The sequence below is a fragment of the Pyricularia oryzae genome, chromosome 6, assembly GCF_000002495.2.
Source record: "Pyricularia oryzae 70-15 chromosome 6, whole genome shotgun sequence".
In the NCBI taxonomy this organism is placed as follows: domain Eukaryota; kingdom Fungi; phylum Ascomycota; class Sordariomycetes; order Magnaporthales; family Pyriculariaceae; genus Pyricularia; species Pyricularia oryzae.
The window spans coordinates 726,225-743,634 of record NC_017853.1 but is presented as its reverse complement, the minus strand read 5'-3'; the positions used below and the strand labels follow the sequence as shown (position 1 = coordinate 743,634).

Genomic DNA, 17,410 nt, shown 5'->3' with positions numbered 1-17,410 from the left:
GAGATTCTCAAGGCTATATAATGTTTCGATAACAATGACTATCGCATTTGACCTGGGATCCCTGGCAGAAGAAGGCATGTGTGATCCCGGTGCCTGTGGATCCACGCAACCGCTTTGTTTTGTGTGAAACAGTTTGCCGAAAGATTAATTTGATGGCTCGTTGAAAGGAAATGCTGGATGTATCAAGTTGCACCAGTCATTTACGCAAACCCCGATTTCGTACGCCTAGACGAGACCTGTGCACATTGATATCGATGAGTACAGGCCCTCCCGATAAACCGTTACAAAATGCACTAATTGCTGGCACAACACCTTGAAGTCATTCCAGAGCGTCTTCCTTGTACAATATAACTATATAGGAGGGTGGCTGCTAAGGAGCTGGAACATGAAAAATTGAAACATGCACAGTAGCCGGGGTAGCCTTTGTCGGGGTATGAAGCCTTTTTAAACCAAATTTGATAAAAAAAAAAAAACATCCGTACCCACCCACAGCTTTGCGATTTTAAGATAAAGCATAATCCTCTCGAGTCTGGATCGGCTATAGTGCATGACTTTCTTAATTTCTCAGATTCCCAGCAATGCCCATGTGCTTACATCCCAGATTGTTCGCCCAAAGGTTATTGCATTTGAACGTTAACCACTAAGATCGTCAAGATGGCCTCCATCAGAACTCGCGCATCTTACAAGAACGACATCTATGCACACTTCTATCCGCGACGAGGATATATCCAAAATACTTTGAAAAGGATCTGAGCCAATCTAGTGAACAATAATGTGCAACGCGAAGCCTGATACAAGTCCTACTGCCCGGCTACTCTGAGCTACTGCAGAGGGGATCAAAAGTTGATTCATGCCCTTGACCTTCGCCGACGATCCGAAAACGAAGAAATTAAGTATCAAAGCCCACAAAAGATTGAGGTTGCGCCAAAAAAACTGATGGGCTTGTTCCGAGTCGACCACGTAGCCGACGTCGCCTGATATGGTAATGACGCTGCCTCCAGGGTAGCTGCGGAGTTCTTGGACAAAGGGCTCGTTTCTCGGGTCCGCGACAGAGCGCAACAGGAAGACAAAGTGGCGCGGACCTTGCTCCGCTATCCAGGTCGCCACGGCGCCCCCGAGACCTTCCATGCCGCCGCCAAGCAGGTATGGTGCGTCGTCGCGGAACTTGGCGCCCCTGCTGGTGTCTACGATCTGCTCGGGGAGCGGGACCCACTTCATGCGGGAGATGTGGATGGTTCCGTCCCCCTGTATAGAATAGTCCTTGTCTGCATCTAGGCCGGTGCTGCCACCCTTTCGGCAATCGGCCAAGCTTTCTGCCACGTTTTGGATCCCGAAAGCTATGCCAGAAGCCGAGACACCCAAAACAGCCTCGAGCAGTGTGATGTCGAGGGCTCGGTCTTCCATGCTGACGGTGCACACAAGACCCTGGACCATTGCTGCTTCGGTGGTGTTGACCGTGCTGTGCGCCGCGGGAAGCACCCAGATCGTTTGGCTTTGAAGGTTGCAAAGGCTCTCGATGAATAACTTGAAAGTACCAGACCCGAGTTTGTGAACCACGGGGCTATCCTGGAGATCAACGAGACATACAAAAAGGTGGTTTTTATTGGGTGTGTCGTCGGGATGGTATCATTCCATGTGGCAGTGTTGATTGTGGTGCCGGCCGCCTCGTAAAGCGACTTGATCTGACCCTCTGGCCAAGTAGCTTGACCTGCCGGAATGCATCACCGTCGTGTTGATGTCTGCCGGGGTTCAAGGTGCGCAAGAGAGCTGTTTCTCTGCCGTTTCGAGGATGAGATCGGGAACGCAGCGCTCTTGGACTTGGAGCTTGGTCGCCTGATGCCATCCACCAAGTTGCTCCTCGTCATGGGCCCATGGCTTGTCCAAAGTCCAACCTGTTACCTGGCCCACTTTCAAATTGAAATTGTTGCAAACTGTGCCGACTGCCAGCAAGGACCTGCGGAAATCCCTGTGTCTGCTAGGCCATAAAGTTCAGCCGCGTCCCGATAGTGATGTCGGGCACGAGTTGGCGTAACTTTGGAAACAGGCAATCCGACACACCCTCGAGATATTTCCCCCAGTAGCACTCGGTATCCTCTGCATTTTGAGAGTAGACGCTGTCGATTTATTTGTGAAACGGCTGCCTGTCTCGTTCCATGGATCCGCTATAAGCACCAGCTAGGTCGCGGAAAAGCAAACGCGATATGAGAGACCATCGGTAAGCAAGTGGCTCTTCCTCAACACGAGATACAAGTCCCCGTTTTGTATTTCGAAGAGCAGCAATAAGCGCAGAGGCTGGTAGCAGCCAAAAAGGAGAAAAGATTGTCTGGAACCCCGTTGAAGGAGTTCAACTTAGCACGAACTGTTGACTGTAAACGACAGAAGCATCCCGCATCTGTGCAAGTAGAAGACCTGTCTACATTGGGCCACAGGGGTAGATGGCATCAATATTGTCAGGAGCCAACTTGTACTGTGCTACCAAGGTAGTTGAAGGTCATCTCCATGGGCAGCGGCACATGGAATGAGGTGAAGTAAGAGAAGCCGTTTAACGGTATGCTTGCGAGATTCTGATCCACTGGCTTCGACAAGCTCTGGAGACTGCTTTGGTCTGGGTCTTGGATGGCTTCAAGTGGTGTGAATGTAGTGAACCAGGCCACGGTACTCGAAGGATCAGGCTCGGGCTTTTGGCCCAGCTCCTCGGCTTGTGATTTGCACCAAGTACGGAACGTTGTCGTGTCGTCGGGGTTAGCCGTGCCTCGCAGCAGTACCCTCCACGACACTGTGTTGACGACAAGATGGCTTGCTGTCATGGAGAACGAGTTTTCGTTCTCCCGGCAGCCACTTTCCAAAAAGTCCGCAGCAATCAACGGACCGTGCTTGCAGATCAATGGCCCGTCGTGCATCCGCAACGCACTCCAAGATGTAACTCATGTCGCCACGGCTGTGATATCTGAGCCGAATACTATTCCTATAATCACCAGCTGGTACTATCTGCTGCACCCACCCACTCTGGAGGCTCGCGGTACGGCCCACGCATACATTATCAGAATATTTCTTCCAAGTCATACATCACCGAGTATGTCAAAGCGACGAAACCACTCGTGGCGGAGAAAAGACAAACAGAACTCATGGACACGTGTGATGGACCTTTGGCAAGAACTCGCGATGGCAATCTTTCCAATATGTTAATGTGTTAGCGTGGTACAGCTAATGTTCGGTTACCAGGGTCTATAATTTGGTGTGATATTGGGTATGACACCTATTTCCAGGTTATAGGTCTGTAGATAGATAGCCTAGCCACTGAAATCCGATCCCCAAGGCAGATGCGAATGCTTTCTCATCAGATACTCCCTTGTACTAGTTGGGAAACCAGGTTCCTCTGCTAAACTATGTCGTTGGTAGCGCCCAAATTTAGCAGATAAATTTTCCGTTCTTTGACAGTTCGAATCTTGAACCCGTGGAGCTTTTTCAGGGACCAGGTTAGTAAGGATCAATTCAGTATTGTGCGGGTGGTATCAGGAGGTTCTCGGTGTTGCAGGTTCTTAGTTCTTCTTTAAGCTTTACGTGTAGTAACGTTAGTCTTAAAAAAGTCTAAATTGCTATAGGCCGAGATAGGACCTTGGGATAACGTTGCGTACCCCCTGTTCGGCACCCCCCCTGTTCGGCACCCTGAAAATCTAACAACGAAATGCCTACTTTTATAAACTGATTTAAATATAAAATTATCAACGGACAAAAATACAATCGTTTTCACGCTTCTCCGGTTCATTAACCTCTTCTTCATCAGCTAAAGGTTCCAAATTTTCTATATCATTTTCCTGCAATCCAATAATGTTCTGTTTGTTAACCAAAAGCTCGTTTGGATCCGGAACCACCCTCCTCCTTTTAACCGGCCGTATTGCCTCCAGTTGTGCTTCCAATAAGCTGATTTTTTGCTGGGCGCTAGCCAAAAGGGTATCTTTGGCTTCGAAGCTTTTTTGGACTTTTGCAAATAAAAGACGTGAAGTAGCGTTGGTTTTGTTGGATTGGGAAAGTTTTTGCAGTTGAAGTCGGATATCTCGGGTCGTTTTAGGGGTTTTCCAAATAAGTAAAGACGGGTCGTTAATTTTTGGGCTGGGCTTTCCGGTGTTTTATCCCTTTGCAAACCGTTGTTTTTATCTTTTATAACGTTGGCGTTGCTATTTTCTAACAAAAAAGGGCTTAAAAGTGGTTTAACCAAGTTTACCGGCCATAACCCCGTTGTACGCCAACCAGATTGAATGGTTTTTGCTATAAATGCTTTTAATCTGGCTTTTCGATAACAAAGTAGGAAATTTCGTTTTCCAATAACTGTTGAACAGCAAAATTGGCTAACAAATCCAAGTTGACGTCGATAAGCTTCTTTTAACGGCCCAAAAACCGATAGATCCAATGGTTGAAGAACGTGTGACGAATGAGGGGGTAAATATAGGAGTTGAATATTATTTTGCAAGCAAAGAAGCATAAATTCGTCCGTTATATGTGATCCATGGCCATCCAAAACTAATAACCGCTTTTCAGGGGTTAAAGGTTGGGTATACGGAATAAACACCTTTTTTAACCATTCGATAGCCGTTTGGTTATTTGTCCACCCGTTTTCGGTTGCATGAAATTGCCAATTATCGAAAGGGCTTAAATCCGTGGGAAACCATTGTTGTTGTACGTTTTTTCCCTTAAATATAACGAGGGGAGGGAGGGCAACGCCCGTAGCCGATATACATTCGATTATAGTCGTCCAACCACGCGTTCCGGGCTCTTTTCGTTGCAACGGCCGGATCCCGTTAAACCCTAATACTAGGCCATTAGATCCTTTGCCTTCCATTATACCGGTTTCGTCCATATTCCAACGGTTTTCCGGTTTAATAGCGTTAATAACCGGGTTCGTAATATAAAGCCACCAAGATTTAATTACCTCCGTAGTAGCGCCATTAACCCGGGCGTTATCTATTCGACGGGGCCTTTGGGTTTTAAGGATTGGATAACGAGCCAAAAAACGAGTTATCCAACGTTTTCCAAGGCCTTTTGTCTCTCCGGCGGCTTGAAGAATTCGTTCGGCAAAAAAGCGTAATTCTTGATGCGTTGGCGGAAGCCCTAAAGCTGTTTGGGTAAGTACCCAATCAGCCAAATGCTTTTCCTGTTCCGTGGAAAGCCTTTGAAAAGGGCTTTGTGCTTTTTTATAAGGTTGAGAACCTTTAAGTCGACTTTGAAGTGTAGACCTAGGTATTCCCCATTTTCGGGAGGTTTTTGCAATTGGATTGCCATTATTGACGTCGTTAATTGCAGATATAAGCTGTTTTTCAGTATATTGCTTCATTGGAAAATGGAGAATTAAAATCAGAAAAAAGTAAATCCAAAAGTGACAGATTCATCGAGATATTTATAATAGAAGTTGGAGGATAAAAATAAAAGTGTTGTTATTTTTGGGTGCCGAACAGGGGGGGTGCCGAACAGGGGGTACGCAACGTTAAGCTAATTGATAAATAAAAGCTCAGCCTGCCCCTCCTCGCACTTTCACCTTTTAAGTTTTCCACTCCCAAATTTGTGCCCTGGTTTTCAAATTGCTGGCTTTTGATAATCTCAACCGACTAATAACTTCGTGTTATCCTTTTGACCTTCCCGTTCACATCTTGAACCGTAATGTCGAATTCCAAGTGCGTCATGTCTTTGCGAAGACCCCTCGCTTCCATAACCTCGCACAGTTTGTTCACGCCGACATAAATATTGTCTTTGCCATACTGAAAGGTTTGCGTCCCAGAAGGAGAAATTGGCTTCTCTTCGATAGTGGATTCATATCCCAAACTGTCAGTTTCAATCAGTCGAACGTTGCACCCGATAATGTGTGCTCGGTTGTTCGGACTAAGAGGGGGGTCTTTCCGCTTGGTTGCTAAGCTCAAATCAACCAGAATAAGAAGAACGGCTGGTGCGGAGAGCCGTAGGATTTTCATTGTGTAAAATTAGGAAGGGACTGTGACAATTGTAAACAAAGCTCTTCGGGAGGTAAAAGTTCAGACTTGACAAAGCAAAAGATACAAAAAATAAAAATAAAAAAAGAATTAAATTTGGCAATGGATGGTAAGAATAGCTGGTGATCTGAGAAAGTCAAGGTTGAATTGAAAGCTTCAGCTGTTGGAATAACTTTAATAGTAACATCAAACGGGAGCAGTCAATCGGATAAGATGGGGGGCATTTGACGACGAGTCACAACTTGCACGGCAATGTCCGGTTTTAATGCAAGGGCGGGCAAGTCTGGGATCCAGATTTCTGTTTGATCAGATCGCCGAATCGCTGAGCCTCATTCATCTCAGGAGACACTTGATCCTTCCTTTATAAGGGAGATGCAAGATATATTTATCGCACCTCGGCTCGCTCGCTACAGCTAACGAGTCCTTCTGTGGATGTAGAGCGAGTCGCACAGGACGCCGAGACGCGCTCTTCACTTGCACCGCATCTCTCTAGACCACCAGCGCCCTGTGTGTCCAATAGTTGTTGATCTTTTCTTGACGGTATTTGTCAAACATTTCAAATCTTATCGCAGATCTTTTCTCAGCGCATATATAGAGTTTTAGTTTGGCTAACAACTTTGGCTTCGGCTGCCCGCTCTCCAATGAAGCTGGTTGTCAACTTGTCATTCTCTCTTTAGTGTACGGCTGGGTGACCTCCGAGCACGCTTTGAAAAAAAAAGGATTGCAGCGGTGCTTTTCACATGGAAAGGCGGTAAACTTCGAAATTAAGGAAATTATTTCTAAATGTGAGTGCTTCACGTATATATTAACAAAGTCATTAGCATCAAGTAACGTCGAATACCACGTTTCCGGCACCCCTTTTACGCCGCGGCCATCCATAGGGAGGCAAGAAATCTTTGCATACCCTACCATAACCCGGGCCTTTTCAGTACTCAAGCCAATATCGCAGGACGTTGGAGATGAGATTATCTTATCGTGTAGCGGTAGCGGTTTATTTGACAAAAACTTCGTAAGCAAGTCCACAACTCCAAAAGCAGGTAAGCAGTAGCGTGCCTGATAACGAGTGGAAAGCGAAAGTATTAATAAGGCCTAACGGAAGTGTTTGACACTGCGCCCCCGTTGCCGCATCCCAAAGCCGCACCGTTTGACGTTTGACGCCGACGCTACCACCTGGCCGTCCGGCGAAAAAAAGACCATGTGCTGGCCGAGCCTGTCACGGAATGGGCGTGTTATTGTTCGTTTAGGCGTGTGTACGCGATTGGCAATGCGTGCCTTTCTTCCTTGTTTACATTTAACTTTTAGATATTCGAATAGATAGAATCGCCCGTGTGTTGCAACATCTTCTCTCTGGGATCGTTTTCGTGAGATGCATACTGGGTATTGTATTGAAGTTTCAACTTACGGAAGCTTATGCTTAAAAATAAGGGAGTATGTTGATAGGCCTTTCGTAGATCGATCGATAAACTAAACGTTGTTACGGGTAAAAAGTAGTATATTGTTGTCTAACGACTATGCTATCTAGGTTTGAGCTTCTAATCGTCTTTCCTACTTATACCCGTAGTGTTGCACCGGATGAGTCACGTGCGGATCACGTGGGGCACCGCACGTGAGTCATCAATTGAATTGATGAATTGAACGCGTTCCTCTCTATTCCAACAGAATAGGAAATTTACACTCAAAGAGTTCCTGACACATGGCGAAACCACAACCAAACCACATCTAGGGTCAATTCGTGGAACTCTGACGCAGGCAGTTTTAACCCCGAAACTAGTTTCAATGTTCAAATAGTTTCAAAGCTCAGACTAGACCTCCATATACCTTACCAGCCACATAGTTTTTCCACCAATTATATTGGCGGAAAGAATAGCGCCCGTTTTAATTTGAGGATATATCGTCGATTTTCGTCGTTAACGGACAAATCTGCACAGTAATTTGCACAGTTTGTGCACTGTATGTGTATCTTACGGTTAAAAGCGATACAGTTAAATTATTGTGCATTTTGTATATTTGAATAAAAAATCGAATAATAAATCGAATAAAAACTGTAAAAATGCAAAACAAAATACCGCTATAAAATCAAATCTTCGGGTTTTTTAATTATATTTTAACTGTTCTTCTCCCATTTATATTGGCCGGAATATTAGCCGTTTTACCTATTTTATTTGTAATTTTATTTTTTTATTATATTTATAAGTATATATACGGTACAAATTCTAATTTTCATTCGTTTATATAAATGATATTTTTATTTTTCTATTTAAAATAGTGTTTTAAAATATTATAATAAAAAATGAAAGACTTATTAAATTTATTTTATTCTTATAAATAATAGGTTTGGTATTTTAATTTCCGCATATAATATTATTATATATATTTAACGTGTTATATAAATATATGTTTTTACTTATATATATTTTATTTATTTAAATGAAGAAATAATAATAATAATAATAATTGCAAATATTGCTATTTCTATTAATAAAATTGTCGCGTATTAAACCACCGCAATCAGCCCCAACGGCGTGCATTTAGACCTTTGACAAAACATTTAACTATATTAAGTTTAAATTGGGCTAAAACCAGTTAAATTATTAATAACGGTTTTGTTTCCGCGTTTTATTAAAAATATAATTTTGTAACGCGCATGACATTTTTTTACTTTATTTTCCTAGGATTCAATTGGTATTATACGCAAATTTGTTCAATTATATAAACTTAATTAAATAAATATACTCGTTTAAATAAAATAAATAAACAATAACATTTATAATAATTATAAACCCGGGTAACGTTTAATTTTAAATTTTATAAATTATTTATTTTATTTACAATTATATAATTTATATATTTAATATATGTTTTTAATATTTGCCATTGAGTTTCTTTTTACCCATATCTCCGCAAATTATATATTTGCCCATTATATTTTATTTTTTCGAAAAAGGTTAAATTTGCCATTATTACCCTCCGCATTTTGAGAGAATGGCCCGAATGGTTTTTATCCATTAAAACCGCCGTTAAAAAACGTTTTGTTTGGGTCCGACTTAATTTTTTAACCGAAAATGCACCTAATTTTATTTATATTAAAATAATTAAAAACCATTTTTTAAAAACCTCCGTGTCACGGGCAGGCAGGGCGGACAGGTAGGTGCGGGCGATCAGGTAACAGGACAGAGTATATTGGCTATCTAGTCTTCCAGGTACAGGGTAGCAGGTGGTTGTTGACGAAGACGTAGCTCGAGGAGCTACATATCGGAGACTGCAGAGATTTCGCGTAGATATACGCGCGCGAGGCGCTCGGCCCTCGCGCCTTCACGTGACAGGGGTCATGACTAAGCGACAGCCCAGTGGCTGTCCTTCAGGTCTGTGACAGTATTCCCCCCTTCCAGGCCGAGCTCCGTCACGGCCGGGGCCCGGGCTTATGGGGGTATCGACGGTGGAAATTCTTTACCAATTGAGCAGCGTTTTCCAGGTAATCGGCAGGTTCAGTCGTGGGTTCGCTATATCCAGCCCAACGGACGATATATTTCAGCCGGCGGCCTCCTCGGCCGCGGGTTTCCCAAAAGGAGTCGAGGATCTCTTCGACTTCGTATTCTCTCTCACCTTCCACTTCCAAATGGGGTGGCGGTGCAGGTTGTTGGCCCGGCAGGGGCTCAACGTCAGCAGGTTTTAGTCGGTTTATATTGAAAACAGGGTGTACTCTCATAGACGACGGCAGGTCCAAACGGTAGGCGTACGGGCTAATCACTTCAGAAATTCGGAAGGGTCCCAAGTTCTTCCAATCCAGTTTCTTCTGCGGGCGGGCGGTCTGGATGTTCCGTGCGTCTAACCACACATATTGGCCGACGGTAAGCCGGCGGGCCGGGGTACGGTGTCGGTTCGCCTGTTCTTCGTAACGGGCTTGGGCGGCGGTCATTTCGGCGCGGGCTTGTTCCAGAATGGCTTCCATTCGGGCGGCTAGCTTTTCGGCATCCCGCTGGGCGGGCAAAGGCTGGTTCAGGGGTACCGGCTCGAATCCCATGCGGGGATGGAATCCGTAAGTCGCGTAAAACGGGGAGGTTCCGGTGGTCTCGGACTTGTGGGAGTTGGCTGTGAATTCGGCGAGGGGAAGCCAACTTTCCCAATCATCTTGCAGGTAGGCCACATAAGCTCTCAAATATTGTTCCAGGGACGCGTTAAAACGCTCGGTCTGTCCGTCAGTCTCGGGGTGGTGAGCAGTGGATAGCAGGCTGTCGATTTTCAAACGGGTTGTCAGGTGTTTCCAAAACTTCGACACGAATTGGGTGCCTCTATCCGAAACTATCGTCAGGGGCAACCCGTGTAGTTTCCATACGTGGTGTAGGTACAGGTTGGCGGTGTCCTCGGCATTGCAGGTCCCTTTACAAGGGACGAAGTGTCTCATCTTAGTCAGGCGGTCTACGACCACTAGGATGGCGTCGTGGCCGTTGCTTTGCGGCAAATGTGTGATAAAATCCATCGACAGGTGTTGCCATGAGCGTTCAGGAGTGGGCAGGGGTCGCAGGAGGCCCTGGTGGCCTTCGCGGGACGGGTTGATTCGGCGGCAGGTCTGGCATTTCTTTACCCATAATGATACGTAATGTAGCATTCCGGGCCAGTAATATTCTCGGGACAGCAGGTCGTAGGTTTTTGCTTTGCCGGGGTGACCGGCGACGGGGGAGTCGTGGCAGCGGCGCAGGATCTCGGCTTTCAGATTATTCGAATCGGGTACGTACAGTCTATTGCGGTAATACAAATAGCCGGATCGTTCTTCGCATTCGGCCAATTGCAGCTTGGGGTGGCGGTCGGCGCCTGTCCTCAACGCTTCTAGGGCAGATTGCGTTATCGGGTCGGATTCGTATCCGGCGTCTAGTAGCTCTATCAGGTGTCTTGGCAATAGGGGTTTGTTTTGGCGGATTATGGGTTGTAACCGGGTGGGGCGGGCAGGTAAATTGTGTTCTTTCAGTACGACTTGTGTTTGGTGCTTAAGTCGTTCATCCCCCTCCTCAGGCATATCCTCTGACCTCCTGGTTAGTGCGTCGGGCTTCGCTCCTTGTTTCCCGGGTCGGTAGGTGATACGGAAATTAAATCTTGACAGGAATTCGGCCCATCGGGCTTGTCGGCGGTTGAGCATTTTCGTCGTCGTGAAATATTCCAGGTTGCGGTGGTCTGTAATTACTTGGACCGGGGACGACGTCCCTTCGAGTTCCGGGCGCCATTCTTCAAAACAGCGGATAATGGCTAGCAATTCTTTGTCGTAAATCTCGTAATTGCATTCGGTAGCTGTGTGTTTTTTCGAAAAGAACGCGACGGGGCGGAGTATTCCGTCGTCGCCGTATTGTGACAATATTCCCGCAGAAACATAATCGGAAGCGTCGGTCTCCAGGATCACATCCTTTTCCCAATCGAAGTGCGCCAGTACGGGGGCTTCGGTAAACTTTCTCTTCAGCAGTCGGAAGGCGGTTTCGCAGGCGCTATTCCATTCGAATGCGACGTCTTTCTTGGTCAATCTCGTCAAAGGGGCTACGATCTTTGAGAAATCTCGGATAAAGCGCCGGTAAAAGTTGCCAAACCCCAAAAATGCTTGTACGTCAGTAAGCTTTTTGGGTGTTTGCCAGTCCAGGACAGCGGTGATTTTTTCAGGGTCCATTTTTACGCCTTCGACGCCGACCAGCAGGCCCAGGAACTTGGTTTCCGTCACGAAGAATTCGCACTTCGCGGCGTTGGCGTATAGCCCGGCTTTCCTCAGGGCTTCCAGTACGAGTTTCAAATGTTCTTCGTGTTCTGTTCGGGTGCGGCTATAAATCAAAATGTCGTCCAGGTAGGCTGTACAAAATACGTCTAAGTATTCGCGCAGGGAGTCGTTTATATATCTCTGGAACGTCGCGGGGGCTCCCGTTAGCCCGAAAGGCATGACTAGGCTCTCGTATAAGCCGAATCTCGTGCGGAATGCCGTCAGGTATTCTTCCCCCTTTTTAATCCGAATATTGTTAAAAGCGGAAACGATATCGATTTTCGAGAAGAATTTCATGCCGGCCAGGTTGTTCAGGGTCTCTCGGACTAGCGGCAGCGGGTAACGGTCTTTTACGGTAATGTTATTCAGCGCGCGGTAATCCACGCAAAACCTCAACCCTCCTCCCTGCTTCTTCACGAACAAAACGGGCGAGGCGACGGATGACGAACTGGGTCTGATAAACCCTTTTCTCAACTCTGCGGTCAGCCATTCCTTAAGGGCTATCAGCTCTTCGCGGGACATGGCGTACAGGGGGCCGAACGGCGGCGTTTTTCCTTCTATAAGCGGGATATGGTGGTCGGACGGTCGGTGTGGGGGCAGCTTCTCGGCTTCTTGCGGGGAAAATACGTCCGCGAATTCCCGGATTATTTCGGGCAGGGTCGGCCCGTTCCTATTTTGGGGGTCGGCGGCTAGGACCTCATCAATCTGTTTCAAGGTTACGGCGTACAGTCGGCAGGATCGGCGGCGGGCGTACATGCTCGCGGCTTGCAGGGAGATAGGGGCGATATCCATTTCGCGGAGGGACGGCGGTCGGTCAGCCTGGTACTGGGGGCGGCTTTTTTTTGGTACGGCGTGTAAAGCTTTAACCTTCTCCGGTTTGTCGGGCATATTGCAGTGTCGGCGGCAATAGTCGCTGTCAAACGTAATAACGTGTGACGCGAATCCAATCGTTGGATCGTGCTGCTTTAGCCAAGGCATTCCTAGCACAATGGGGTAGTGGGCTAGCTGTGTGACGAAGAACAGCGCGTTTTTCTGGATGTGGTCCTTGATTCTCAATTGTCCTCGGACATAATGGGTGCACTTCCCACTTTCGGCGGTCCTTCCGTCGAATACTTCGATGTCGAATGGGTTTCGCAGCGGATACATTTGTAGTTGGCGTTCTTCGGCCCATCCTTGGTCGAGGAAGCATTTTCCTTCCGCACCGCAATCGGTGAGGGCATAGGTTGGGAGGTTTTGGCCCCCCACTGTCAGTTCGGCAGGCAGGATCATCAGGTCGGATCGTTGGTTATATTCCTCTTCAACGGGGAACCCGTGAACGGCGGCGGCAGAGATGCGGATCGCCGGCGGTCTATGCGCGGCCTTGGCGGCCTGGGGGCGACTTATCCCAGGCGGGCTCCGTTTTTCGAACTTCGGCTGCTGGAGCGGCTGGCGTCCGAGCCGCGGCGGGGGTTTTTAGGGAGTTTGGTTTGTATTTGGCGCGGGGACCTGGACCTGGACCTGGATCGTTCGATTCCGGCCTGGTGCAGCCGCGTGCGGCGGGTATCCGGTTCCGGGCATTTGGCAACGAAATGTTCTTGGGATCCACAACGGTAACATAGCATGTTTTCCTTGCGGTTGTGGCGGCGTTGGCTGCTCAGGTCCATAGGGTCGTTAAGCGGGAGCTCCGCGTTTGGCTTGGGGGCGGCCCGCGGTATGTCGGGTTGGGTTCGGGGAGCCGCGCGCGCGGGGGGCGCTGCGGCCCGAGGGGTACGTGTCTGTCTATTTTTATACTGCTGGTGCTGGCGGTAGCGGTTATCCAAGCTTTGCAGGTGTCGGGTGAATTCGTGGTATTGGCGAGATGGGGCGGGGTTGTGGAGGAGCATGTCCTGGAGCTCTTCCGATATTCCCTGGAATAAAAGAGGGGGGAGGGCATCCTCCGGCATTTCTCCTTCCAAAGACAGGCGTTGGAACTCCGACAGATACTCGGCGAAATCTACGTTCCGCTGCTTCAGGGCATATAGTTTGTTTTGTGCGTTTTGGACGTGGTCGGGGTCCCCGAATGCCTCCTCTAGGTATTGGAGGAGATCCGTATAATCTCCGAATTGGGGTGTGCCTCCGACCATTTTGGGCAGGATCAGGTTGTACGCTTTACCGGACAGTCGACCGGCTATATAAATCAGGCGTGATTCGGGGTTGGGGAAGCGGTCTTTGTTTGAGGTCATCTTCCCCCGGATTTGGGTGGCGAAGCGGCGGAGGTCGGAGCGGGCGCCCGTAAATTTATCGGGGTCTGGAAGTCGTTCAGAAAGGCGGGCGGAGGCGGGATGTTCGGAAGCAGGCGGCGGAGTCGTTCCCATAGGAGTAACCATAAGGGGTTCAACAGGCGTGTTGGTAGTTGGGGCGGGGGTGGTTATGTGTACCGTGGGTAGCGTTACGGTCCGAACTTCCTTCAGTTCGGACCGTGTTTTCTCTAATTCGGCGAAAGCGGCATCCCGGGAGGTTATGGCGGAGGCCTTTTCCATGGCCATGGCCAGAATGTCGGCCTGCGCCTTGTCGCGGACACGGTCCGTTTCGGCGCGGGCGCGTTGGGTCTCGGCTTCCTGCATTTCTAGGCAGGAGTTCAGGCGGACGTTGCTATCGTGCAATAGTTGCAGCTTTTGGTAGGAATCGGAGATGTAAGACACCCATTGTTCAGGGTGTCCTTGTAGGTGTTCGATCAGTTCCTCGGTCGAATCGGTTAAGATCGGGGGTTGCAGTGACGCAGGCATCGCGGGCACCTAATGAAGGAGCTACGTAATGTCACGGGCAGGCAGGGCGGACAGGTAGGTGCGGGCGATCAGGTAACAGGACAGAGTATATTGGCTATCTAGTCTTCCAGGTACAGGGTAGCAGGTGGTTGTTGACGAAGACGTAGCTCGAGGAGCTACATATCGGAGACTGCAGAGATTTCGCGTAGATATACGCGCGCGAGGCGCTCGGCCCTCGCGCCTTCACGTGACAGGGGTCATGACTAAGCGACAGCCCAGTGGCTGTCCTTCAGGTCTGTGACAGTATTCCCCCCTTCCAGGCCGAGCTCCGTCACGGCCGGGGCCCGGGCTTATGGGGGTATCGACGGTGGAAATTCTTTACCAATTGAGCAGCGTTTTCCAGGTAATCGGCAGGTTCAGTCGTGGGTTCGCTATATCCAGCCCAACGGACGATATATTTCAGCCGGCGGCCTCCTCGGCCGCGGGTTTCCCAAAAGGAGTCGAGGATCTCTTCGACTTCGTATTCTCTCTCACCTTCCACTTCCAAATGGGGTGGCGGTGCAGGTTGTTGGCCCGGCAGGGGCTCAACGTCAGCAGGTTTTAGTCGGTTTATATTGAAAACAGGGTGTACTCTCATAGACGACGGCAGGTCCAAACGGTAGGCGTACGGGCTAATCACTTCAGAAATTCGGAAGGGTCCCAAGTTCTTCCAATCCAGTTTCTTCTGCGGGCGGGCGGTCTGGATGTTCCGTGCGTCTAACCATACATATTGGCCGACGGTAAGCCGGCGGGCCGGGGTACGGTGTCGGTTCGCCTGTTCTTCGTAACGGGCTTGGGCGGCGGTCATTTCGGCGCGGGCTTGTTCCAGAATGGCTTCCATTCGGGCGGCTAGCTTTTCGGCATCCCGCTGGGCGGGCAAAGGCTGGTTCAGGGGTACCGGCTCGAATCCCATGCGGGGATGGAATCCGTAAGTCGCGTAAAACGGGGAGGTTCCGGTGGTCTCGGACTTGTGGGAGTTGGCTGTGAATTCGGCGAGGGGAAGCCAACTTTCCCAATCATCTTGCAGGTAGGCCACATAAGCTCTCAAATATTGTTCCAGGGACGCGTTAAAACGCTCGGTCTGTCCGTCAGTCTCGGGGTGGTGAGCAGTGGATAGCAGGCTGTCGATTTTCAAACGGGTTGTCAGGTGTTTCCAAAACTTCGACACGAATTGGGTGCCTCTATCCGAAACTATCGTCAGGGGCAACCCGTGTAGTTTCCATACGTGGTGTAGGTACAGGTTGGCGGTGTCCTCGGCATTGCAGGTCCCTTTACAAGGGACGAAGTGTCTCATCTTAGTCAGGCGGTCTACGACCACTAGGATGGCGTCGTGGCCGTTGCTTTGCGGCAAATGTGTGATAAAATCCATCGACAGGTGTTGCCATGAGCGTTCAGGAGTGGGCAGGGGTCGCAGGAGGCCCTGGTGGCCTTCGCGGGACGGGTTGATTCGGCGGCAGGTCTGGCATTTCTTTACCCATAATGATACGTAATGTAGCATTCCGGGCCAGTAATATTCTCGGGACAGCAGGTCGTAGGTTTTTGCTTTGCCGGGGTGACCGGCGACGGGGGAGTCGTGGCAGCGGCGCAGGATCTCGGCTTTCAGATTATTCGAATCGGGTACGTACAGTCTATTGCGGTAATACAAATAGCCGGATCGTTCTTCGCATTCGGCCAATTGCAGCTTGGGGTGGCGGTCGGCGCCTGTCCTCAACGCTTCTAGGGCAGATTGCGTTATCGGGTCGGATTCGTATCCGGCGTCTAGTAGCTCTATCAGGTGTCTTGGCAATAGGGGTTTGTTTTGGCGGATTATGGGTTGTAACCGGGTGGGGCGGGCAGGTAAATTGTGTTCTTTCAGTACGACTTGTGTTTGGTGCTTAAGTCGTTCATCCCCCTCCTCAGGCATATCCTCTGACCTCCTGGTTAGTGCGTCGGGCTTCGCTCCTTGTTTCCCGGGTCGGTAGGTGATACGGAAATTAAATCTTGACAGGAATTCGGCCCATCGGGCTTGTCGGCGGTTGAGCATTTTCGTCGTCGTGAAATATTCCAGGTTGCGGTGGTCCGTAATTACTTGGACCGGGGACGACGTCCCTTCGAGTTCCGGGCGCCATTCTTCAAAACAGCGGATAATGGCTAGCAATTCTTTGTCGTAAATCTCGTAATTGCATTCGGTAGCTGTGTGTTTTTTCGAAAAGAACGCGACGGGGCGGAGTATTCCGTCGTCGCCGTATTGTGACAATATTCCCGCAGAAACATAATCGGAAGCGTCGGTCTCCAGGATCACATCCTTTTCCCAATCGAAGTGCGCCAGTACGGGGGCTTCGGTAAACTTTCTCTTCAGCAGTCGGAAGGCGGTTTCGCAGGCGCTATTCCATTCGAATGCGACGTCTTTCTTGGTCAATCTCGTCAAAGGGGCTACGATCTTTGAGAAATCTCGGATAAAGCGCCGGTAAAAGTTGCCAAACCCCAAAAATGCTTGTACGTCAGTAAGCTTTTTGGGTGTTTGCCAGTCCAGGACAGCGGTGATTTTTTCAGGGTCCATTTTTACGCCTTCGACGCCGACCAGCAGGCCCAGGAACTTGGTTTCCGTCACGAAGAATTCGCACTTCGCGGCGTTGGCGTATAGCCCGGCTTTCCTCAGGGCTTCCAGTACGAGTTTCAAATGTTCTTCGTGTTCTGTTCGGGTGCGGCTATAAATCAAAATGTCGTCCAGGTAGGCTGTACAAAATACGTCTAAGTATTCGCGCAGGGAGTCGTTTATATATCTCTGGAACGTCGCGGGGGCTCCCGTTAGCCCGAAAGGCATGACTAGGCTCTCGTATAAGCCGAATCTCGTGCGGAATGCCGTCAGGTATTCTTCCCCCTTTTTAATCCGAATATTGTTAAAAGCGGAAACGATATCGATTTTCGAGAAGAATTTCATGCCGGCCAGGTTGTTCAGG

The 17,410-nt window shown here is 48.8% G+C and overlaps 3 protein-coding genes across 3 annotated transcripts; all 3 read right to left on the bottom strand.

The window, feature by feature from the left end:
• Positions 1–759: 759 nt before the first annotated feature.
• Positions 760–1,434, bottom strand: MGG_14288 (uncharacterized protein; the record flags this gene model as incomplete). The annotated part of the gene is made up of 1 exon (XM_003719316.1): positions 760–1,434. One exon carries the CDS (start codon positions 1,432–1,434, stop codon positions 760–762), a length of 675 nt encoding a protein of 224 aa, XP_003719364.1.
• Positions 1,435–2,450: 1,016 nt separating this feature from the next.
• MGG_14287 (uncharacterized protein) lies at positions 2,451–2,807 on the bottom strand (the record flags this gene model as incomplete). The annotated part of the gene is made up of 1 exon (XM_003719315.1): positions 2,451–2,807. The coding sequence occupies one exon, from the start codon at positions 2,805–2,807 to the stop codon at positions 2,451–2,453; it is 357 nt and encodes a 118-aa protein (XP_003719363.1).
• Positions 2,808–5,600: 2,793 nt separating this feature from the next.
• On the bottom strand, positions 5,601–5,960 carry MGG_17601 (uncharacterized protein; the record flags this gene model as incomplete). The annotated part of the gene is made up of 1 exon (XM_003719314.1): positions 5,601–5,960. One exon carries the CDS (start codon positions 5,958–5,960, stop codon positions 5,601–5,603), a length of 360 nt encoding a protein of 119 aa, XP_003719362.1.
• Between the last annotated feature and the right edge of the window lie 11,450 nt (positions 5,961–17,410).